Below are 24,955 nucleotides of genomic sequence, written 5' to 3' on the forward strand. Positions count from 1 at the left end.
CACTTCTCAGCAGCTTTCCCAATCAATCATGTTCTCATCTGTTCCTTTTGGTTTCCCACACAAATGCATTTGGGTGAGGTTTGATGGATGGAAAATGTTGCTGCTCATTTGTGTTCCCGGAGGGTCTGCCAGTCGATTTGAGGGAAGGCCCACACTGTTCCGGAGCACCAAAAACATGGAATTGGAGGTGACAGCCTTCACTTTGCAGCCAGAGGGGTGGCAGGAAGGGATCACACATTTTAGCAGTGAATGATGGTAAACAGGAGCCACTTCAGCTCCTGCCTCCTTTGATTCCCAGCTCGGGCTCTGTTAGGATTCCTTTCAACCTTTCTAAACCAGGATTTGTTTCAGCCGAGGATGTGGTGGGCAGTTTGGTGGTGGGCAGTTTGGCAGAGCTCCTGGAAGGCCCCAGCAGCAGCAGTGTCCCCTCACTGGTGCCTTCTGTCCCCTCACTGGTGCCTTCTGTCCCCTTTCTGTGCAGAGATGAAGATGTACTCCCTGGCTGTCACCCCCAACGGGCACCTGGAGGGCAGGGGGGCCATGCCTCCCCCCATCATCATGCGTACAGCAGCCACCCCCATGCCCACCCCGAAGTGCTCCCCTCACCTGGACTCCCTGCACGCCTTCGGGGACTCGAGGAGAGGCAGCAACGCCTCGCTGGACCCCACGGGCTACGACCAGAAGTCCTTGGTAGGTTCCTGTGGCCAGCAAGTGTCCCTCGGTGGGCTCAGGGTTTGGTTTCAGGGTCATGGGATGTTCTGGAGCCACAAGGATCATGATGTGAGTGGTCCTTAAAGGGATTGACCCCACAAGTTTGGTGTTATCAACTGTATGGTGTTACCATGTGGTGCTGTCAACAAGTGTGGTGTTCCCAGCTGAGCTCAGCTCGGGGTCGTGGGGGACAGTTGGGACAGAGCTTGCTGGAAAATAAAAAGGAGGTGATGGAGGTGGGAAATGTGTGGAAAAGCAGGAGGAGAACAGAGCCAAGAGGGGCTGCAGAGCTGGGGCAGGGCAGTGACAGCAGAACACTCAAGGACAGTGAGGCTGGGAGAAGGAAAAACAGGGATGCACCAGGATTCAGCTTTTTCCTGCCTGGTACCTCACTGGAAACCCTTGCCAAACCATCTCACTGGAGACACATAACCCTGGAGAAGCCATAAGCTCCTGCAGTGACCCCACCAAGCCCCTCAGAGGAGGAGCAGGAGTGTTTTCCACTTGTGGCATCTCAGAGAAGCTGTCAGGTGTTCCTGTGGGGATGAGACCTGTTTCCCCCTGCTGTTTTAGGGTTGTATCTCAAATTTACGCTCTGCCAGGGGGATGAAACATTTTTCCCTGAGCTCTGGTTCTGGTCCAGCAGTCCTGTTGGAGGGGAAATAGAGGCAACAAGGGATGAGCAGCTGGATTGGAGCAGCTCTGGCAGCAGCAGGGTGGGAAGGCAGCTCTGTGCAAACAGGGAGCAGAGTTCCCAGGCAAAGTGGATTTCTGCTGCTGTTTATCCATCCCACTCCTTGCTCCATAACTGCAATATCATGTCCAAATCAAGGCAGCAGACCGTGAAGGCACCTCACGCCGAGGCACAGCCACCAACCCCTCGCTAAGCTGCTTAGTCAACCTAATGCCTTTGAAAAGAAAATAGAGATGACTGCTGTTTGCCTTGGGCTTTCATGGGATTGGGAGCTGCTGGAGAGGGATGTTCATCCTTGCAATCCCTTCTCGGGGAGCACAGCAGTGCCAAAGGCAGATGAAGCAGTCAGGGCAGAGCTGGTCAGCACTGAGGAGGAGGAGGAGGGGGAGGAAGGTAGTTTGCCTTGATTTGTGCTGGGAGGAAGCCAGGGAGGGAAAAAGGACCTTTCCTCCTGGCTTTTCTGTGCTGGCCTTAAGCTCTCTCATCCTAGGAATTACCTGCCAGAGTGTGCTGACACTCTGCCCTGATCAGCGCCAGAAATTTGTGTAGGAGAAACATTGTTTTCACTTCCTCACACAAACTGAGGGAAAATAGGGATATTCCCGAATTGAGCAAATTGAAGGAAATAGGGATACAATTCCCACCAGGCACTTGGGTGGCTCAGGTCCCTTTGGAAGGCAGGGAAGCTGTGGGCTGAAAGTGAGGGAAAAAAATGTCAGGTCAGCAATATCCCACTTCAGCAATGGTGCCTTTGGGTTCATTTCTCATGGATGGTGGATGTTCCCAGGACAGTGGGGAGTCCCACAGGACACAGGGCTGGTGGCTGTGTAGTCCAGGACCACCTCCAGCATGGCCTTGGCCAGGTGTTCCCATCTCAAGGACAGAATCAGAAAAACAGGAAAGGGCAGACCTGACTTGCACCAATCTGAGCAAAACACCCCAATCCCTCAACTCCCTCCCGCAACCAAACCCTCCCACGTCTGCCTTCTCTCCCAGTCCAGCCTCCGCAGCTCGCCCTGCGCCAACTGGGGCACCAGCAGCAACTGGGGCAGCCGCCGCTCCAGCTGGAACAGCCTGGGCCGAGCGCCCAGCCTCAAGAAGAAGAGCCAGTCGGGAGAGAGGGAATCCCTGCTCTCCGGAGAAGGGAAAGGCAGCACGGACGACGACTCGGACGACGCCAAGTCCAGCACGCCCAGCCGGCCCTCGCTGCACCGCCGGGCGGAATCGCTGGATTACCGCGGCTCCCCGGAGCTGCCCGAGCTGCTGCGGGTGCCCTCGGTGCGCCAGCTGGGCGTCAGCCCCGCCGCCCTGCTGCCCGCCGAGTTCCGCGGCTGCAACGGCAAAATGGGCCACGGAGAGTTCTTCCTCAGGGTGGACGGCCACAAGGAGGATGCTCTGGACTACGAGGATGACATGGAGGATGTGAGTGCTGGGCGAGTTGGGTGGTGGTGTGTGGAGTGGTGTTTCCGCTCCTGGTTGGAAATCTGGAGTGGAAATGGGTTATGGTGTCATGGCTGGTGTAGGGAATGGTGATCCCGAGCTGAGGGATGGGCCTTCACTTCCTGGAAGATCCCTTTTCTAAGAGATCATTTTTGGGCTGTGACATTGCAGTGGTGTCCCGTGAGGTAAAACTTCCTTTTGCCTCATTTTGGGGCTGATTGGGATCTTCCCACCAAGCCGGGTCACCTCCAAAACCGAGCTGTAGACACAACAGGTGAATGTCTTCACAAGAGCTGTTTGTTGGCATGAAAGCTTGAAAACCCAAAAAGAATGTTTTCCACTTCACTTTTGGGTTGTTTGAGACCTTTTTTTTTTGTTGTTTGAGGCTTTTTTGGGTTTGGCACAACGCTGTATCTCAAAATGACACCTGCCCAGAAATCTTGCTTTGTCATGTCCATCTCTCCCCTTCTCCCACCCCTTTCCTCCCTGTTCTGTTGGACAAATAGGACAATGGCCAGCACAGCTCTGTCCCCAAATTTGTGCCTTCCCACAGACACAACAAAAAGCCATTTACTGCCCCTCCCTCCCACAAAAACACTGTGCAAGTTGAAGAGGCAGGAAAATAAAAGAGGAAGAAAAGGTGTTTCTTCTTTTTTACCCAGAGTTACTGCTACCGGATCCGCAAAGCCCTGGAGCCCTACAAACCCCAGTGGTGCAAGACTCACGAGGACTGGTCCCTCTACTTGTTTTCCCCACAAAACAGGTGAGAAATTCCAGTGAAATTCCAGGTGTTTGAGGGAATGGGATACTGCATTCCTGGTGGTCTCCCCTTGGGAAAAATCTTTTGGAGTTTTAGAAATCCAGTTCCTGATTTTGAGGTGACTTTTTCTGTTCAGTGTGGGCAGAATTGTGTGGTTTGCTCCGTTGCTGTCTGTGGTTTAGCCAGCACTAATAATAATTAATAATTAATGATAATCACGGCCAAAGCCTGTGGAGATGCTGGCTCCCCACCAGGGCTGGTGCTGGGGGCACATCTGCAGGAGGGAGGAACTTATTCCTGACCCAAACTGCTGCAGGATCTGTTTCTCCCACCTTCCTCCAGGTTCCGCGTGATGTGCCAGAAGGTCATCGCCCACAAGATGTTTGACCACGTGGTGCTGGTCTTCATCTTCCTCAACTGCATCACCATAGCTCTGGAGAGACCTGATATTGACCCCCTGAGCACGGTGAGAGTTTCCTTCCTCCATCCACCATCTTCATCTTCTCAGGGCTGGACCCTGCAAGATGAATGTTGGGTTTCTAACGTGCCTCTTCTTCCTGTTCTGTGTTTTCCAGGAAAGGATATTCCTGAGTGTCTCTAATTACATCTTCACTGCCATCTTCGTGGCTGAAATGATGGTTAAGGTGATTAGAGCTTCATCCCATGGCCCAGAGCAAAATCTGGCAAAGACCAGACTGTGGCAGGGTTATGGTCTGGGTGAAGGTTTCAACGTCTCCCTTCTCCTGGCTGCAGGTGGTGGCTCTTGGCTTTTTCTCTGGGGAGAACACGTACCTGCAGAGCAGCTGGAACGTCCTGGATGGAGTCCTGGTCTTTGTGTCCATCATTGACATCATTGTGTCCATGGCATCAGCAGGAGGAGCCAAAATCCTGGGAGTCCTTCGTGTTTTGAGGCTCCTGAGGACCCTGAGACCTCTCAGGTATGTGCTGATAGATCAGAGAGCCTGGGACAATGCCCTTGGTCCTTCAAGGTCTTGCTTAATAACACGAAAAACTGACACACAACGTGGGTAAAAACATCTTTGGGGAGCTCTAAACTCAGTGAGAAACTGAAAACAGTGAAATGAATTCCAATTATCTTCTCCAGCTTGGACACGAGCGGCTGGAGTTTGGAGTGAGAGGTGTTATCATCCTCAGGCGTGAGTGCAGCCAGAGCCTCCTCCACACTGCATTTTTATCAGCCTTTTCCAAATCACTCTGCCTCCTTCTCCAGCTGCACAACCTCCCAGGCATTCCCCAGCAAAGAGGGATTTGCAGTTGAACGGGTGCTGATGAGGATTTGATAAGCTCCAGCATCCTTATGAGGATTTGATAAGCTCCAGCATCCTTATGAGGATTTGATAAGCTCCAGCATCCATCTCTGCTCTCCCGAGCCTGCCAAGCATCCCTGCAAAGCAACTCCTCCCTCAGCAAGGCAGAGCAGGGCAGAGCTGACAGGATTTGGGAAAAGGAGGGAAGATAATTTGTGTTTTGGTTGTGATTGTGCAAAACAAAGAGTGGTAATGCTTGAGGGGAGTTATATCAGCCCCTCTTCTGTTTTCATCCTGCTTGGCAGGAAACATGAGCTTTTTTCCTGAAATTTCAGGGGAATGAGACAGTCACCTCCAAAAAGCTGTGAACTTTGTGGGACAAAGCCGTGCTTGTGGGAGTGACAGGAAGAGGGAACCTTTTAGACCACAGGATCAACAGCTCTTTGTGCTCTGTGTCACCTCAGTGACAAGGAAATTGGTGGTTCTGCCTCCTCTCTGTTCTGCTGGTGACATCAGGGTCCCCTGGCAGTGCTGGCTCCCCAGGAGCCACTGAGTCACCCTGGACAGGTGACCCTGTGTGACCCACAGGAGAGGGAGCAGAATCCAGGGCACGGGAAAGGGAAGGGGGAAGAGGGAATTGGTCTTTGAGAATAACTAGGCCAGATCCTATGAATAGAAAGGAATTCATCACCTCTCACAATGGCCTCGCTCAGCACAGCCTCTCCCAGGATGGCTCCAGGGACCATTGCTAGCACTTTGGAGGTGCAGTTCAGACTCCACATGATTTCCCTCAAACAAGACCCTGTGGAAATGCTGCAGCACACAATTCCTGTTTTCTCTGGGCTTGGCAGGCACAAAACATCATTATCCACGTGAGCTCCAGCTCCTGCAAGGACTCACAAGCCCCTCCTAAAAACAACTTTGATGTTCTTCAGGCAAACTCCCACCTCCCTTCCCAGGAAAGCTTGGCTTGGGCTGATTCCATCCCCAGGGGAGAGCAGTGGGGATTGTTTCCCTTTCCTGCAGGAAAACAGCACTCCTGTTCTTCACAACACCCAAAACCAGCCTCAGAGCACACCAGGAAGCTGCTTCCCAACAGGATTAACCCTTTGGCTGTGGAGCTGTTGACCACAGGCTCCTGCTAGCTAACAGCCAGTTCAGGAACTAATTAGGAAACAAATTGGAATTGCTCTGTTTGGAAAGTTGTCATGGCCACCACTGCAGAAAGAGCACCAGACGTGCTCTCCAGCCCTGCTGGGAAGCTGCTCTCGTGTGTTGTGAGGGGAAGGAGGGTCCTGCCTGGTGTTTGTCCCTGTCCTTGGATCAGAGCCCTTGGAGGGATCACCCCACAGCGGGAGCTCTGTGCCATCCTGCCCCTCCTCACTCTGCCCAGCTGTCACTGAATTCCACCTGAAGGGACTGGGAATGTTCTGGTTGTCTGCAGAAGCCCCTGCCAGTCTCTGAACGCTGCCTGCAGGTACAGGAGGGCTGTGTCAGCTTCAGAGGAGAAGCAGCTGGGTGGTAACAGGACACGCATAAAAATTAAAAGCTTCGTTTTCTTGTCATTTTTTTCCAGAGTCATCAGCAGAGCCCCAGGTCTGAAGCTGGTGGTGGAAACCTTGATCTCCTCCTTGAGGCCTATTGGGAATATTGTTCTCATCTGCTGTGCTTTCTTCATTATCTTTGGGATTTTAGGGGTGCAGGTAGAGTATTTCCCTCACCGTGGCTGGCTGTAAGTGACTGCTGCAAAAGAAAAGCTGCTTTTCTGAACCCCTGGGGCTGAGGAGGAAATAATGAGCTGAAATCTCTCCAAAGGAAGATTTCAGTTAGGGAAGAAGAGCCAGGCTTTGGGAGAAATGATCCAGGGTGGGGCTGGCACCTGCTCCCAGCAAGGATCTCAGGATCAGGAGAGCAGACAGACTTCCCTGCTGGACTCTACTGAGGGAACGAAAGATAAATCAGATTTTTCAAAGCTGCTTATTTTTTGGTTCATTTTCCTTCTCTTTGTGCTTGTCAAATGCAGCTTTTTAAAGGCAAGTTCTACTACTGTGATGGGCCTGATGTCAAAAACATCACCACAAAGGCTGACTGCACCAACGCTCACTACAGATGGGTCCGGAGGAAGTACAACTTTGACAATTTGGGACAGGTAAAGCCCTCCCTGCAGGGACTTTCTGCGCCAGCTTTTCATGGATGAGCACCTAAAATGTGTGGCTTCAGGAGGTTGTGGAGCCTCCACCACAGGAATTTCCAAAGTTGATGTTGCAATCACCCATGATTGAGTTCATATTTCCACTCGGTGTTCTCAGAGGCCTTTTCCATCCTTGGTCATTCTATGACTTTATCTGAAAATCTCTGTCTTTTACCCTGAATGAGTAAAAATGGATCAGATCAACTCCTGGTCTCTTGCTAAGGTTGTACAGTTTTTGGGAGTGTTGTCCTAAAACCACTTCTTTAGGATGCAATCCCTGACTGTTCCTTTTATTCTCTCAATTTCTTGATGTTACCTTTGCAAGTGAAGAAAATAAGATATTTCATAGTGGCTGATAACCAAGACAGGCCATGGTAGGAGCTGGGAGTTTCTTCTCTGGGGACTGAAGGACAAGACCAACCACTTTTGTCCCTTTTCCAGGCCCTGATGTCCCTGTTTGTCCTCTCCTCCAAGGATGGCTGGGTGAACATCATGTACGATGGGCTGGATGCTGTGGGCATCGACCAACAGGTACCTGTCCTACAGAGCCCAGGGGTGCTGCTCTCACAGCCCCAGGCCTGGTGGATCCCAGGGTTTGGAATTCCCAGGAATTAGCAGAGCTGCAGAACCTCCCCGAGGTCCTAACTGAGCAGCCAAAGTTTCCCATTCTTAGGAGTTGCTTTTCCTTGAGCTGCTCCCCACGCAGCACAGGCTCTGGTGGGTTTGGAGTTAGAATGAGGATGGGAAACCACCAGGAATGTTGTGAAAGACACGTTCAGTTTGTGAGTTCCATGGCGTTTTGTGTGGGAAGTTGAGTCTCCCATGAGTAGGATCCACCCACAGCCGCAGTAACGCTTTGGAGTTAATTTCCCCCACTTCTGAAGATCTGGGAACAACTGAGAAACATTAACCAGGAGCCCACATCTGAAAAATTAAAAATCTGGAGCCTATCTTTAGCTCTTGCTGGTGGGATGATGCTCATCCATTGAGATTGATCTGAAGCTGTGTGAAATAAACGCCAAAATAATTCAATCCCGTAAGCCAGATCAGGGTGGGTTTGACACCACAAGGGAATTGTAGTCAGTGAGAAGGTGAACGAGAGGAAAACACCTTGGGAAAAATCTCCTCCCAGTCCTCTCCTCCTCCCCACACATCTCCTTACTCCAGAGTAGCCAAAAACCTCACTTAACCCCTCTTGTCTGTGCTGCTTCTCCCTCGTTTTCAACCCGCCCAGCCCATCCAGAACCACAACCCCTGGATGCTGCTCTACTTCATCTCCTTCCTGCTCATCGTCAGCTTCTTCGTGCTCAACATGTTCGTGGGGGTGGTGGTGGAGAACTTCCACAAGTGCCGGCAGCACCAGGAGGCGGAGGAGGCGCGGCGCCGCGAGGAGAAGAGGCTCCGACGCCTGGAGAAAAAGCGCAGGAGTAAGGAGATGTACCTGTCTGGTCGGTAGAGTGCCTTACAAACCAAAATCTTTCTGAGCCCTGCCTGCTCCCAAAGCCAGATTTCCTTTACTTTTGGTTTGGTTTTTTTGTTGTTGGGGATTCAGGTTGTGTTGTTCCCTCTCTGGCGGCGCCTTAAGTCTCGGGGTGGCGACGCCCTGGGGTTGTCCTGGTGGGAAGCATTCCCTGTTCACCTGGCTGGGAGAAAATCCCTCCTCCAGCAGAGCCCTGTCCCACTCTGCAGGGTCACAGTGTCCCCAGCACTGAGGGACACAGGGCTGAACAGCTTTGATGCTTCCCCCGTGCCTGAGGTCACTCCGAGGGTCCCCTTGCCTTAATGCGCTGCCTGCATCTGAGGATGGTGGGGTGGGGTTTGATTTTGGGATTCTTTTCTTGGGTAAAGGGGTGGTGATGCTGTTTGGGGGTCGTGGCGCATGGCCCCGCATGCCACAGACACTGCATGGTGGCCTGGGGACAGCAGGGGAGCCCTGGGGGGAGAATTCCTCTCGGGGACATGTCCATTGCAAGAGATGCTTGTCCCATTCCAGGCTGGGACTCACTCCTGGGACTCCTTCTGTCCTTGGAACACCAGCCAGGGCCCTTAGGGTGCAACAGAAGGACTTTAGCCATGATTTCCTTCTCGGTGGATCTAACAGGGACCATCAGGCCTGAAAGCCACCTGAGCCTGTGCTCCTTTCCTGCCCCAAACCTGTGGGAATCCCCACCTCCCCCTGGTAGGCTGCAGCTAGGACAAGCTGCCCTCAGCACTGAGTGGGTATTCCCAGGAAAACTGCCAGGAAAGAAGCCACAGTGACTTCCCAGAAGTTGTAGTGCACAGGGATAGCCTGCCAGGCACTTTTGAGGAGTGAGGAAACCTGCCTTGGCCACTGAGACCAAAGCTGAGCTTAGTAGGGGTAGAGCTGAGCTTTCCTGGCCCTGTTTGTGCAGCAGTGCCATGGCTCTGCCTGGCTGTGTCATCCCCTGGAAGGACTGAATATTGTGACAAATGCCTGGCTGTCTCCCAGAAATCAAGCCATGGATATCCATTTTCAGCTGGGAGAACAGCCCAGCTCCAAGGACACAGCAGGCACAGGCTATGCTGGGAGAAAACTCCATCCCATTCCCTCCTCCACCCAGACCTGAGGAGGTGTTGATCCCTCCCAGCCCCTCTCCTGCTCTCTGGTGCTCTTTGTCACAGCCAGGGGACATCTCAGCACTAAATGGTGCCACCGTGGTCCCCAGAGAGCCTTAATGACACCGTGGGGAGTGCCAAGCCCATCTGATTTTATCCAGTTGTGAGTTCAGCGCCTGAGTTAAAATGAAATCCAGCTCAAACAGACACTGACTCTCTCCAGAGATTTGGAAGAGTTCAAATGCAATTTCCTTCCCCGTTTCCCATTTTGCTCGTGGAGTTGGAGGGTGGAAATCCTGCAGGCAGCATTTCCAGCACGGGGAGGAGAATCAGTTGCAGGCTCCCAGGAGTCCTCCTTGTGCATCATTTCCACCCCAATGTGCTGACCTAAAAGACACTCAGATAAACGCCGAGTTCATATGACATTTTTAAAAGAAGCTATTTTTAAAGCATCCTCAGAGAAAACAGGCTGGGGCACAGGTATGGAGGCAGAGCTCAGCTCCTGATTAGGAAATAAATCTGATTAAAGCCTGGCTGTGACTGCACAGCTCAGACACCAGAAAGAGCCAGCTCCTATCAAAGTGATGGACACGGTGACACTGTCCCTCTTTATCCACCCTCTCCAAGGAGCTGTTTGGGAGCAGCCATTGCACAGATGAGGGCTGTAACATTTCATGGAGAGCGCACAGGGAGGAGGACAGATTGCTGGAAGGGGATCAAGTCAATAGAGCAGCTGAGGAGTGAAGCATTTGGCCATGTGCTGGGCTTCCAGAAGGTTCCCTGAAATTGTCTGGCTCTACCTGCAAGGACAGCTTGGCCTCCAAACTGGAGGTGTTAACGAGGTGAACCCAAAAATCTGATTCACACTGGGGAAGATTGCTATTTCCATTTGAAGGGTATTTTTTTTTTGTTTCAATCGGGAGTGGTTTGCACCTCCTGGGTGATTTAGAAGATGATGGATTTGATGGGAAAAAAAAAAAAACCAAAAAGGCAGCAGACTCAGAAAGATGCGAGCTGTGGGTGGCTGTGAGGAGTGTGTGTGCTGTGGGATCTGCGTGGTGACAGCAGCTGGCAGCTTCCTCTGCTTCCTTGTGTCCCTTCTGCCGCTTCCCTTGTGCCAGCGCTCCCTGTGCCACCCCTGGGGTCACCCTGGGGCAGGGTGGGCGTGGGAGAGGAGCCAGGAGTCCCCAGTGCCAGGCTGGATCCAGGATTTGGAGCCTGGGAGAAGGATTGCTCCATGGAGAACATAACCTTGGGAATGGTTAAACCTCAGCTGGGTGGTCCTGAGTATCCATCAGGGCTGGATCTGGGATTTGGAGCCAGGCAGAGGGATTGCTCCTGAATCCCACTCAGGTGGGATGGGGAGTCACCACCTGCTCTGGGGGGTTTTCAGCAGGAAGGTCCCTTTCAGCCCCACTTTTTGCTGTCACCACCTCAGACCTCTCCAAACCATCCCTTCCTTCCCGTCTGAAAGCCACTTTGCTGAAGGGATTTGCAGCAGGTTCACTCTGCTCCAGGAGAGCAGAGGGCAGGGGGGGTGAGGACACTGAGAAATGCATTTGATGTGGTTTTAAAGGCAGAACTGCACAGTGAACTTTTTTTTTTTATGTGAAGGGGAAAAAAAAAAAAAAATTCAAGATAAACCGGAATATTTTCCCGGCGCGGTCTCTGCTCCATCCATTATATGCACTGCCTGGATAAGTGTAATTTAACAATCCTGCTGCTCTCAGCCTTTTAATGAGCCTCTCAGAAGACACAGTCTGAGAGCAGTCTCCCCAGATTGAGGGTTTTGATTAAAAACACGTGGATCAGCTCGGGCTCCTCTGCCTTTGGGATCCAGGGCCAAGCCCAGCCCTGCTGGATCTGCTGGGTCAGGTCAGCTCTGCTCTTCAGAGGGGCTCTGGGTGACACTGGGGGCTCAGAGCACAGCAGGAAAAGCTGGAAAAGCTGGAAATCCCAGGGAAGGATCTAGCTGGGAGCAGAGTGCCTTTTAGAGGTTTCAAGACCCCAAAAGCTGAGAACTCAGAAATGGGGTTTTTTTTCCAATTTCTACTCAGTTAGAGGAATGATACCACAGTTCTGTTCCTCTGAGGCTTTTCCCTGCAGAGCTGGGAATTGTGGAAGAGGCCAGGTTTAAGCCCAGCAGAGCTGCCTTTAAAAGCAGTGACTAACCCTTTCTCCAGAGGGTAGCCACGGTGGGATTTCAATTTAAACATCCTCTCCATGCCACAGCCCTCTCTGTATCCACCAGAACCACCTGAGCTGGAGCTGCAATTTTGGGTGCTGTACCCCTGAGCGCTCAGAGTTTCCCAAGCAGGGAATTACCAAACCCTGTTGCTTGTTTTTCCAGGCAGCTGCAGGTACAGAGCTGCTCTGTTCCAGGCATGAATAACCCCATTAGGGCTTTCTAATGTTTCATGCAGAGCATTGTAATGGAGGAGCTGGAGCTGGGGATTGTAATGCCAGCTAAAAATGCTTTTAAGCCAGGGGATGGTGCTTCATTAATTTTCATGTCGGCAGAACCGCAAGGAAAGTTTAAATACTCTGCAGAGAGGTGAGATCCAAGCAGCTAAAAGTGGGGGGAGGAAAGGCTGGGATTTTCCTTTTTTTTTTTTTTTTTTCATTTATTTGATGGTTTCTTTTTTCCCTGCTGCATTTCCACCAGTTCAAACCAGCAGCTGGAGGGAAACTTGTCTGTGTTTGATGGAGAGAAACCATTCAGAGAGCGTGGAGGGACAGGACAAGGGGAGAATTCCCAGTGCCAGAGGGCAGGGAGAGATGGGATGTTGGGAAGGAATTCCTCCCTGTGAGGTGGGGAGGGGCTGGGATAGAATTCCCAGAGAAGCTGTGGCTGCCCCTGGATCCCTGGAATGTCCAAGGCCAGGCTGGACAGGGCTTGGAGCACCCTGGGGTAGTAGAAGGATGGGATTTAAGGTCCCACTGGATGGGATTTGAGGTCCTTCCAACACAAACCATTCCAGGATTCCATGGTGACAGCAATCTGCCAGTTGGCTGATGGGAGCCTCATCCCAAAAACCATTTTCCCACAGGAACCAAGGCCCAGGTTGTGTTTTTCCTGCTGGGATCCATAATGGATGAGGTGTCCCTGCTTGCTGTTCCCACATCCCATGGAGCAATGTCCTCCTCCTCCAGGTTCTCCTGCAGATTCCACAGCTCTGGCTGAGCCAGCAGCACTCAGTCTGTGTGCAGTGAGCCCCAGACACAATTTGGGGAGTTCAAATTCCCACTAAGAGTTCAAAAAGGGAACTGAGAGGAGCACAGAGCCCCTTGCTGTGCTGCCAACAGCGGGACAACTTCCCAAAGGGATTGGGAATGAGCAGAGCTGAGGCTTTGGAGCTCTGGAGTGCAGTCTCCCCCTGCCAGAGTTCCCCCCTGCTGCAACCCCTCTGCCTTCCTGGGATCCCAAATCCAGCCCTGGCTCCCTCAGGCTCATCCCAGCTCCCTCAGGCTCATCCCAGCTCCCTCTGGCTCATCCTAGCTCCCTCAGGCTCATCCCAGCTCCCTCCCACCAGCCTGGCACGGGCAGCATCTCCTGGAATGGACACTGCATGGGTTCCCCCTGAGCATGGCCCTGCTGCATGTGGGTTATTGTCACCTTTGTCACCCTGACCCCGGGTGTGTTTCCTCCCTGTCTGCTGAGCTTTGGGTTGTGTGCATCCTAGGCGAGCCAGGATGAGCTCCCTCGGGTTCAATTCGGGAAAATTCCCAAATTTTCCCGGCAGGAATTCCGGCAGGTCCAGGCAGTGCTGGCAGAGATCACTTTGTGCTGCAGGACAGACCCACCTGGATGCCTTTATGGGAGATTTTTTTCCCTCCAGCCCGTGGAAAGAAGGAGCTGTGATGCTGACAGGGAATTTAGGAGGTTTTTGGTTCAGTGCCTGATGGTGGAAAATGTCTTCTTGTGATTCTCCTGGTGTAATTAAGTTCATTAAATATAATCAACCTCTGATCTTTTGCTGAGCAGGGAGGGAATTGGGCATTTGGGCAGCTGAAGGTGATTCCACCCACCTGCAACCTCCTTTCCTTCTGTGCTGCCAGCCCATCCCTGCTCACCTCCTGCCATCCATCAATCAACCATTAATCATTAATTAATAGTCCCTTAATAGAACATTTAACTATTAAGGGTACTCCCAGACCTCCCAAAGAGTTGATTATTTGCACTCCCAAGAAGACATTTCCTTTTAAAAAAAAAAAAAAATAAGGCAATGATGTTGTAATCCTGAACACACATGAAAGCACGTTGTAGAGGCTGAAATAAATATTATGCTGCAATGTTTTTATTATTATTATTTTTCAGGCTGAGCTCAGTAGCAGAGACAGCCCCACCAGGCCAAGATGACTTGTAGGATTAAGGCACATGAAAGCAACAGTAAAAAAAAATCTATTCAAAAACAACTCTGGTTGCTTTCATCTTCTTGTTCCACACCCCTTAGCAGAAAAAAAATAAGCCTTGGTGACCCTGGTCAGAAGGAAATGTTTTTCAAATGCCTCCACTGTACTTTTAACTACCAGGAAAAAAAAAAAAAAGGGAGTTGAAAGAGAGCTGCAGATTCTGTTTCCCTTTATCCAATTAATTTTAAGGTTTTGGATTCTAATCTGGCATCAGTTGCACCACAAAAAAAACCAAAAAAAAAAAAAAAAAACAAAACACATTTCAAGGCTCCTTCCATCTGAAAGGTATTAGCAGGATGAGTGGGAGATGAATTTCAGGAGGGCACTGAGTACTTTTGAACTGATTTTCCTCCTTATTTTCAAGGTGAAGCGACTTTTTCTGAGCTCTTCGTGCATTTAAAGCTGAACTTGCTGAAACATTTGCAAAACCTCCTCTCTGTTAAATACAATCCTGCTCTGACTTGGTCTGACCTAAGTGTCTCTTCCACTTGTAAAATCCACAGTAACGCTGCCTTGGCCTTGTGTAAACTCTGAGTATTTACATTGCTGAAGTTTGAAAGGAATTTTGACTCCATCCAGTGCCCACAGCCATCCCTGTGGTCACAGTTTCATTCGAGAGACACACACAGTAAACACAATTCCAGGGTCCAAACGCTCTCCTTGGAACAGCTCCAGGAATTCGGTCACAGGCAGAAATTTCCCTGTTTCAAAGAGAAAAAAAAAATTAAAAAAGGAGGAATCACGACCAGAGGCAGAGATACAAAATTCATGTGGTTGTGAATGGTTTTAGATGCAACCATGCCCCCCAGTCTTAGATATACTGTTGAATTATGTATTTGATAAATACGAATTTATATTTATATTTCCATTTCCAGAGGAGCTCGTGCTGGGTGTCCTGGCAGAGCTGAGTGCTTTGTGGCTGTTGGGCTTGGGAATGCACTGCTGCTTTTCCTTGGGCTTTCCAAACACCCCAAAACCCTTCAGGCACCCCAGCTGAGCTCAGGACACGTTCTTCTCCCACCTGGATCATGCCTGGCTCCAGCAGGACTGGGGGAGATGATTCCTGTCCTGAGCTTTGCCCTCCTGTGGAGCTGAAGCTTTGCTGGGTTTGAAGCTTTTCCCTCAGCTTTGGGCTTGAAGGTTTTCCCTTGACTTTAGGCTGAAGCTTTTCCCCCAGCTTTGGGCTTGAAGGTTTTCCTCCACCTTTGGGGTTGAAGCTTTTCCCCCAGTTTTGGGTTTGAAGCTTTACCTCCACCATTGGGTTGAAGCTTCTTCCCCAGCTTTGGGTTGAAGCTTTTCCCCCAAATTTGGGTTTGAAGCTTTTCCCCAACTTTGGGTTTGAAGCTTTTCCCCCAGCTTTGGGTTGAAACTTTTCCCCAGCTTTGGGTTTGAAGCTTTTCTCCAGCTTTGGGTTGAAGCTTTTCCCTTGGCTTTGGGTTGAAGCTTTTCCCCAGTTTTGGGTTGAAGCTTTCCCCCAAGCTTTGGGTTTGAAGCTTTTCCCCAACTTTTGGGTTGAAGCTTTTCTCTCGGCTTTGGGTTGAAGCTTTTCCCCAGCTTTGGGTTCTGTGTCTATCTGCTCCTCCCCTGCCTGCTTCCCATTCCATGAGGAGATGGTCAGAGGGAAGGACCTGCTGTGGTCATCCCAAAACCCCACCAGGGACAATCCTGGAAGGTGGAATCCCTCAGGAACCGCTCAGCCACTTCCCTCAGTTTGCTCAGCATCCTTCCCCACCCTGTGTCCAGCTGGGAGGTGACCCTCAGGCCACATGGTGGTGACCCTGGCTGACCCCCTGGCTGACCCCTTGCCCTTGTGTCCCTGCAGAAGCCCAGCGCAGACCTTACTACGCCGACTACTCTCCGGCGCGGAAATACATCCACAGCCTGTGCACCAGCCACTACCTGGACCTCTTCATCACCTTCATCATCGGTGTCAACGTCATCACCATGTCCATGGAGCACTACAACCAGCCCAAGGTAGGAGCTGCCCCAGGCACAGCTCCCCGTGCTCTTCCCGAGGGATGGAATCACCATTCCTGGTTCTTGGGAAGCTTCAGGGTTTGGATTCATCCCAGCCTAGGTCAGCTCTGCCATTTGGGGATTGTTTGCTTCAGGCAAAGCCTTGATCTCCATACTTTTGGTAAAAAAGTGGAGAGTGAATTAAGCTTTTACCAGGAAAAAAACAATCCAAGTATTTCCTGTCCCTATCCCAGCCTCACACTGGAAAATAATCCAGAGTTGTAGAACATTCCATTAGCAGATATAAACTTGGAGTTTGTATCTGCGTGCAGAGCATCTCTTTTCCTCAATGAATTTAGAATAAACCGTTTTAAAAGCACAACCCTTCCTTTTTTTATATATATTATAAAATCCTCCTCCCCTCAGCACACCTCTGACAGAAATCAGATGGGCTGTCCATTCATTTTCCATTTCATTACCATTTATGAAGCTCTGGCTCAGAGTTTACTTTCCCAGTTTTCCTTGGTAACCTGTAAATGCCTCCTGGATGCTGAGCCAGAGGGCAATGTGTGTGTTTTACACCAGGAAAATCCCTTTGTTTCCCATGGAAATGTTGTTTATCCAGATTAGGCCTTATTTACACTTGGTTTACAGTCATGCAACACAGAGCTGTAAATCCAAATGCAAATGGTCACAAATGGTGGGAGAAGTCAGGCTCAGGTTTTGGATGGAATGGGAAATTATCCCATGGTTTTTTTTAAGCTGCCATTTTATTTTAGGTACCGGAACAAAAATTGGGATCATTGCCAACACCTAAGGAACTTTCAATTCTCACTCCCAAAAATCAGGGTGTGCCCTGGTGACCCCATAGTGTGTGGGGTCAGCAAAGCCCAGGCATCCCACAAAGGGGACACAAAGAGCTTTCCTGTGCCCTAGAACTTCCTCAGAGCTGCTTTGCAGGCTCCTCTCTTGCATTTAATTCCAATTTTGTCTGCTTTGATGCTCATCACTCCCATTTTTTATCGAAAATACAAACTTCTGTGCCACAATGAACTCAATTCCCCCAAACCCTCCCCACCCCAAGAGCTGCTTCCCTCCCCAGCTGTCTATTTTAAGGCCCCACAAGATTCCTTTGCTATTGTTGGCCCAGAGCTCCAACGAAATCCATCATAAACACTCATCATCCTCAAGTATAAACACTGTGGATTCCTGACTTCCGAGAGTGGCTCCATAGACAGCAGGAATGCTGCACCAAATATGGACACACTTTGCCCAGCTCTGGAGATGTCCCATTTTTCAAGGAGGCAAGGTTTAATCCATCTCCAGGGCTATTTATTTCTCTGAGGTTTTTAAGCAAAGCCTCTGTCCCGAGGGCTGGAATCAAGAAATGATCCATGGAGGTTTTTCTTCTCCCCAAGGCTGGGCAGTTCAGCCCAAGGAATCTTCAGGAGATGGGGAAGGGGGGAATTTTTTTGTGTCTGACCCACACTGAACAATCTGTGCACTGAGCTTGAACTGCCATTTTTAGCAGAGCTAATCTCAGTGCTTTGCAGGGTTTTGTCTGACTCAGGGGCTGAGCCTTTATTTGAGTTCCGCTGGGTGATTTATTGAGCTCTGCGAGCCATGATGGCTTTATTCCTTATTTTCTGGGCTTCTCCCACCCTGCTCCCTTCCAGTTCCTCCACGGGGGTCCAGGAATGAATACCTGGGCTGGGCTAACTGGGATTTCTCCTTGCAGTCCCTGGATGAAGCTCTCAAATATTGCAATTATGTGTTCACCATCGTCTTCGTGTTCGAGGCGCTGCTCAAGCTGGTGGCCTTTGGTTTCCGGAGGTTCTTTAAGGACAGGTGAGAGCATTTGGACCTCATGGATTTGGGATTCTGACCCAGTTGCACAGCCAGATGCTGGGGAAGTGCAGCATCACTGTGGTGACAGAGGAAGAGCCCAGGGTTGGCTCTCTGTGGGTGCAAACTTTGTGGTGTAGGAGCTAAAAATCCTAAGAAACTGCAGGAGGAATTCAGGAAATCTCCCCAAATTCCAGGTGCATCTTTCCCCCAGTATCTCCCTTTCCACCAGGCCTGACCAGCTCAGCTCAGAGGTCAGGAACACTTCCCAGTCAGATCCCAGATTTTGTGGCTGACAGGATTTGCTCTGAGTTGGTTTTGCACCACCCAAAACGGGAATGAGGAGATGCATTTGGGATTTCCTGGTGCCTGCAATTAACACCAAATTCCCTCTGCATGGATGTCCACCCGTGTGTAATTTGAATTTTCCGTGTCCTGCCTCGCTCTGCAGGTGGAACCAGCTGGACTTGGCCATAGTCCTGCTGTCCATCGTGGGGATCACGCTGGAGGAGATCGAGATGAACGCTGCCCTTCCCATCAACCCCACCATCATCAGGATCATGAGGGTGCTCAGGATAGCCAGAGGTGGGTCCTGCTCTCTCCAGCCACACTGGCAAATCCTTTGGCCAATCCATCCAGCCCTGCTGGTTCAGTTCCAGTGGAGAACATGAAATATCAGCTCAAACTGGGATTTCTGTGGGGTTTTCCAGGGGTATCCTAGGTTGGATTCTGATCCAGCCTGGGATTACAGACCTTTTATATTGATCCAGTCCAGGGTGGGAAGCAATTAGAGTTTGGGAAGATGCTCTTCCCTGCTGAGGTGTCTCCCATCCCTCTCCTATTTTCCTGCTTTGGCACATTGGAATTCTTGTCATTTTTTCTCCATTTTCATGGAATCCCACACTGGTTTGGGTTGGAAGGAACCTTAAATCTCATCCAGTGCCACTCCTGCCATGGCATGGACACCTTCCACTGTCCCAGGTTGCTCCAAGCCCTGTTCAACCTGCCCTGGGACACTTCCAGGGATCCAGGGGCAGCCACAGCTTCTCTGGGAATTCCATTCCAGCCCCTCCCCACCTCACAGGAAGGAATTCCTTCCCAATATCCCATATCCCATCCCAATATCCCATCGGGCAGTGGGAATTCTCCCTCAGGACTGACAGTGGGATGTCCAGTGAACTCCCCATGGGTATAAACAGCTGGAAAACAGATTTAACCCCTCCCTGCAAGAGCTGAACCTGGATTTCCTCCATGGATTTTCCCTGCAATATTCCCCAGCCCTGCTGACCAGGATTTGCTCCTCATTCCAGTGCTGAAGCTGCTGAAAATGGCCACAGGCATGAGAGCTCTGCTGGACACAGTGGTGCAAGCCCTGCCCCAGGTAAGCCCCCAAAATTCCTCCATGCCCAGCTGTTCCCTTGGGAGCACAAGTGCCTTTGGACCTGGGGACAGTTTGGTGGCCTCCAGAAGCCACCTGAGGAGGATCTTGGCTCCCTCCAGGCTTTGGGAGTAGAGCACAGCACGTCCTGGAGCCATGATTAAGGAAAAGGAGTTTACAGAGAGCAAATCCCTGTAGGCAGAGCTCTTCTAAACCCCAGGTTTCACTGGTGAGTTTGGGAAACACCAGGAGAGACAGAGAGGGATGTTGGAGAAAGCACTGGGAGCAGGCAGCTTCCAACCCAGGAGTTTTATCTGGGAGTCAGGAGCAACCACAATTATTGACAGAGGAGCTGCAGCCTCGGAAAGGCAAACTGGGGAGATGTTTCTGAGGGTTAAAATCTCGATTTTGGGTCTCAAATCTCCAAATTCTCCTGAGCTGCAAGAGGAACAACAGCACTGGTTTGGGTTCATCTGAGCATTTGCCCTTTGCTGTCCATATTTGAAGGATTTTGGCTGAGACTGGAGCAGGGATTTACCAACCTGACCCCAGGGTTGACATTTCAAGAAATCACTGGATTTGTGTCTATTTTTTCATTTACAAAGCACTGTGACCACAGACCATATTTTCCCTCCCTCCTTGTTTTCTCTGCCCACCCCACAGACAATAGGGTGGCTCCAGGCCAGGCTTTTGGCTTCCTTGGGGTGTTCTTGGAGTCTGCATTCCAAGCAAGGTCTCTTGCAAAGGGAAAACCCCAGGGGTAATCCAAGCAGATAAAAAAAAAAAAAAAAAGTCACTTTGGCCTCCAGTGAAGCTGAGAAAATGAGGAGGGAAGTTTGGGAAGAGCTTTCTGACAACAATCACTCTTCATCAATCTGCAGCTTTCGTTTCCTAGGCAGGGGATGAGTTCCTACCCTAATTAAATTAGTATCCTAAAACCACAGCTGGAAAATCCTCATTGAATGTGGCTTCTGAGTGACAAAAAAAAGCTAATTTAGTGTTTATCCATTAAGGTTTGGGGGGAAATTCTTTGTCTGGTGTATGGAGAATGTCCATTTATGGGCTGGAGATGACAAGGTGCTGTCACTGTAAAACACTTTTTTTTGGGGTGATTTTCATCAGCTTGGGATTTGGGGTTTTTTTTATTCAGCAGTTTGAGCAACACTTGGAGAACCAATTACCCCCAGATTTGGGGGAATGTGGGATTTTGAGCCAAGATTGTCACAGGCTTCATCTCCTCTTTTGGGATTTCAGGCTGAGCTGGAGCTGCTCTTTTCCAAGTGTTCCTCCTTGTGTGGCAACCTCGTGTCTGCCAGGGCAGAGACCTTCCCCTCCACCTCATCTCTGGAAAAAAATGAGATGGAGAGGAGGAAAAAAAATGAGGAGAGGCCAGAGAGACAGAAGGAATGGTCAGGGAAAGATCTCAAACTGGCACCTTCTCCACCCACCTTCTCCATGTCCTCACAACCCTAGAAAAAAAATCCCCAGCAACTGGTTTTTGTTTTAAGGATTCAAAGTGTTAGGGAATCAGCCATCCCCTGTTGATGGAATGCGTTCCTGCTTACTCTTCCTGCTAAAAAAACCCCAAAAATCTGGTGGTTTTAGTCTGAATTAGCCACATTTCTTTTTTCATTGGGATGCAGTTTTGCTTTTTTCTCTCAGCACTTCTCCTTTTTGGGGCAACGGTAGATAAAATGATCTCTTGCAGCCTGGCAAACGGTGAACTCCTTTAATCTCCCAGTGTGGAGCAGATTTCAAGGCCTGTTTCAAGTGTTTTCCTCTTCTTTCTGAGCTCTGTCCTTGTTAAGGCTTGCTAATGAATTACACCACTCATCCATCACTGATTATCTCCTTGCTTCTCCATCTGGTGGCTGCGCTGGGTTTGGAAGCAAAAGGCTCCTGTTTGATGTGATCCTTTGGTCCTTTTTCAATTCCCAGCTTTCCAAAGCCCAGTTTCTGTAGAATCACAACCTCCAGTTGGTTCTGATTGAAAAAAACTGGGGAAGAGAGGATTGGTGAAAGAAAAGATTGGTGATTGGAGACCTGAAAATCAAGATTTTTAACCCTCAGAAACTCCTTTCTGTAGCCTGAGATGCTCTCAGATTTGGAACTCGGCTGAGCTGTCCCCACATGGACTCTGTGCCAAGGAGAAAGGGAAGAACTCATCCTAGCAGAGCCCTGAAGGGCAGGAGCTGAAGTTTGCTCCTGGCCAGGAGTTTTTCTCCTCTTGGTGCTCTAATTCCTGGGCTTATTTCAACTTCCTGTCATTGTCCAGCTGAATTTGGGGGTCAAAATCATCGACCTGCCTTTGCCACACCCTGGAAAGCCACAGGGGTGGGAATGTCTGAGCAGCCAGCTCTGGGGATGATGGATTTTGAGTTAGCCTAAATTCTTTAGAATTTCACCAATGCCCTAAGTTTGAAGGCTGATATTTTTTTTTTTAGGCATCAAAATATTCAGGCTGCTTAGAGCAAAATCCAACACCTCCTTCTGTTCCACCAACCTAGGAAGTTTGTTTCTCACTTTCCTTTTAATTCCCTGTAATTATTTGCTCATTTGCCTCCCCAGCAGTGTGTGTGGTTGTGCCTGCTCACTCCTAATGCCTCCCAAACCATCAGTGGTCCAGCAGACAGGAGCAGGAAAAGCTATTCCAGAAGGCAGCAGAGGCAGAGGAAATAATCCAGCCCAGCCATCCACATCCCTGTTTTGTCTTTATTACTCCCTGGAGGATGGTAATAATGTTAGGAAAATTGCAGAGCTCGATGCTTAGTAGCCAGTTTAGGCTTTATAGCAATTGCAGTCTGCACTGGGTGATTGGACTATTCCCATTCCTTTAATACTAAAAAAAAAAGAAAAAAAAAGAAAAACAAAACCCTCTTTCATCAGCAATAGCTGTGTTAATTTTATAATAATGACAGCTATCACAGTGATAAATGAAATACTGAAATTTTCTGATGAAATTAAGCGTGGCCAAAACACCAACAACCCTGTGTCTCTGCCACCTCAGAGAAAAAACTCCCTGACTAAGAGTTCACTAAAATCCACCTCAGAGATCAGGAATCCCTGAGCCTGGATCACCTCCTAGCTCCTTGTTTTTTCAGGGATAAAACCCTGCTTGGAGAGCTCACTTTATCTCACTTACGAGGCGCTAAGAGGAGCAATTAAAGCGGTTGGGGAGCTGAGTGTGAGCAGCTCGGTGCAGGTGGTAGCAGGTCAGGTTACTCTGCCCTCCGTGTTCTCTGCCTGAATCACCCAAAATCCACTCCTGGGGATGTTTCTGAGGCTTGGATTCTGCGCTGGGATGGAATGCAGCGCTGTCATGCTGTGGGTGTGAAGAGCCCTTCTGTGCCGTTCTCATGTCACTTGTCACCCTTTCAGCCACCTCGGGGGGCTTGTGAGGACCTCCAGCAGCACCTGCAGCTGCCAGTGTTGGTGTGTGGGATCAGGAATTTCCTGTGGGGCACAGCTAAAATCTGAGAATTGTTGATGAGAAGTGCCTGTAAAGGAAAAGCTCAGTGATCTCCCCTCTCCCTGGAGCACTGCAAGCCCTCCATGCCAGCGAAATCTTGGCAATTCTTTGGAAATTCCCCTTGTGGCTTGTTGTTGTCCCAAAATCCCCAGAAGAGAAAGGCCCTTCAAACCCAAACCTGAGCCTCAGGTCCCAAACAAGGTCCCAAACGAGGTCCCAAACAGCCCTGCCCTGCAGAGTGCCCTGGGGTGCCCAAATTCCAGACAAGTGCAGGGTGCTGGAGAAGCTGCTGTTTGCACAGGGCAGTTCCTCCTCCTTCCCCCCACACTAAAAACTCCCTTTGCCCCTTAAATCAGAATCCCAAGAGGGACCAGACCCCTAAATCAGAATCCCAAGAGGGACCAGGGTGCTGGAAACCACGGGAATCTCGATTTGCCTCTGGCCACCCATCCCTCCTTTGCTGGTGTTGAAAATGTGATGGAGTGATTTCATTCATGACCTCGACTTGCCTGACCCTTGTTCTGCTTTCTCCCTGTGTAGGTAGGGAACCTTGGCCTACTTTTCATGCTCCTGTTTTTTATCTATGCTGCCCTGGGAGTGGAATTGTTTGGCAAACTCGGTGAGTAATGGGCCTGAGTGCTCTCCTTTCATCCGGTTGGTGTTTATTTGGGATCTGGCTGCTTCCTTTTTTTTCCCCCTCTCTCCCTCGTTCTCGGGTCTTCCTGAGCTTCACGCTGGTGTTGGGAGATGAAAGGTTTCTCTTGATCTCAGGGTCACAGCTGACACAGGGGATGGAACACAGAACCTGTCTGACACACACATTTAGAGCTCAGTCCAACACCCCCCTTGGCTGGGGAGGAACTATTTGCTGTTTAAACATCATCGTCCAGCGTGGAATTGTTCACCAAGATGGAAGTTTGCTGCTGGAGACAGAGCAGGAGGCTGCAGAGCTGGATGGGCTCAGATTCCTGCTGGAGAGATGCCACCACAAACATGTCCCTCCTGGAGCTCCCAGCACACTCCATCAGCTCCCTGCTGCCCATCAACTCCATCAGCTCTCCCAGCTGCCCAGGCCTTGTTTGCCCCTCACTCTCAGCATCCTCTTCCCCTTTCTCCATCAGTCAGGAGGCATCCAGCAGCTCCTGGTTGTGCAGAATTAATTAACCCTCCAGCCTGAGGCTGCTGGAGCTGGTCAGGAACGTGTCCATCACTCAAATCACAGCAAACACCCAGCCCTACCCTGCCCAGCCAGGCCAAATCCTGGAAAAATGCTTTTGGGAAGAGCTGTGTCTGCATCCTCAGCATTTCCATCCCAATTAGGGCTCCAGGAGCACCAGAAGGGCCTTTCCTGAGCAGAGTTTATGGCTGTCATTAATCCCCTTTATGAGCCCAGCCCTCTGCTCAGATTGCAAGTGCCTGAGAGCAGAATAATTCTTTCAACCAAAACCAAATTATTTTTTCAGTCTCCCACAAATTCCGGGAGAAGAATTAGTTCTGCATCCACCCTGAGTGAAATGGTGTGGATTTATGTTCCATCTCTGGATACATGGGTGCATTTGTTCAGTCACAAGGGTGAAAAATTGCTGTTCACAGAGACATCTCTGGATCCCCTTGGTGTTTCCACACAACCACCTGGGCAATGCCAGCCCTGGGAACCCCTCTGGGGCAAAATTCTGCTTTCCAGCCCAATTTAATGGGAATTATTCCCTCCTTCTTCCTGATCAGTCCACATCAGCCACAAGAATCATCAGTGCTCTGTCCCCCAGGACTGGTCATTTGTGGGTTTTTCTTGGATTTTTTTTTTTATTTTTCCTTCCAATTTACCTCAGAATAATTACCTAAGAGTGAAATGCCCAAACAAGAGCCATTGCTGCCTGTCCTAATGGAAATTTAACGAGCCTGTGTTTTATGGGAAGATGGATATTTCATATGTTCAATTTGCATTCATTAGGATATTAATTCTCAGGGGGAAAATGTCAAATTGCTCCACTTTATCTCAGTGAAAATATCTCTCGTGGTAGATGTACCCTGTAAAAAATCATCAGGGCAAGGGCAGAATCAAGAGGAAAACAGACAAAGGAGGCTGTAGAGCAGGAGGAAAGAAAATCACAGAAATCATGAGATCATGGAATCACGGAATGGTTTGGGGTGAAAAGGAATTTAAAGCCCATCCAGCGCCACTCCTGCCATGGGGTTGGACACCTTCCACCATCCCAAGTTGCTCCAAACCCCATCCAACCTGGCCTGGAATAT

The 24,955-nt window shown here is 50.1% G+C and overlaps 1 protein-coding gene across 2 annotated transcripts in view; it reads left to right on the forward strand.

The window, feature by feature from the left end:
• Window positions 1-24,955, forward strand: part of LOC146430600 (voltage-dependent T-type calcium channel subunit alpha-1H-like) — a 101,781-nt gene that overhangs the window by 65,327 nt on the left and 11,499 nt on the right. Inside the window, exons 14-28 of one of the 2 annotated variants that reach the window (XM_085074383.1) lie at window positions 482-690; window positions 2,402-2,827; window positions 3,508-3,608; window positions 3,948-4,071; window positions 4,181-4,249; window positions 4,359-4,543; window positions 6,450-6,576; window positions 6,897-7,022; window positions 7,506-7,595; window positions 8,299-8,512; window positions 15,877-16,028; window positions 17,749-17,858; window positions 18,307-18,440; window positions 19,166-19,236; window positions 23,243-23,321. In XM_085074383.1, coding sequence (XP_084930509.1) covers window positions 482-690; window positions 2,402-2,827; window positions 3,508-3,608; window positions 3,948-4,071; window positions 4,181-4,249; window positions 4,359-4,543; window positions 6,450-6,576; window positions 6,897-7,022; window positions 7,506-7,595; window positions 8,299-8,512; window positions 15,877-16,028; window positions 17,749-17,858; window positions 18,307-18,440; window positions 19,166-19,236; window positions 23,243-23,321 — 2,217 coding nt within the window. The remainder of the gene's footprint in view (window positions 1-481; window positions 691-2,401; window positions 2,828-3,507; window positions 3,609-3,947; window positions 4,072-4,180; window positions 4,250-4,358; window positions 4,544-6,449; window positions 6,577-6,896; window positions 7,023-7,505; window positions 7,596-8,298; window positions 8,513-15,876; window positions 16,029-17,748; window positions 17,859-18,306; window positions 18,441-19,165; window positions 19,237-23,242; window positions 23,322-24,955) is intronic. The other variant, XM_085074384.1, reaches the window with a different exon arrangement.

This window comes from Lichenostomus cassidix, chromosome 14 (genome assembly GCF_008360975.1).
Source record: "Lichenostomus cassidix isolate B80296 chromosome 14, HeHo_3.0, whole genome shotgun sequence".
Classification (NCBI taxonomy): Eukaryota; Metazoa; Chordata; class Aves; order Passeriformes; family Meliphagidae; genus Lichenostomus; species Lichenostomus cassidix.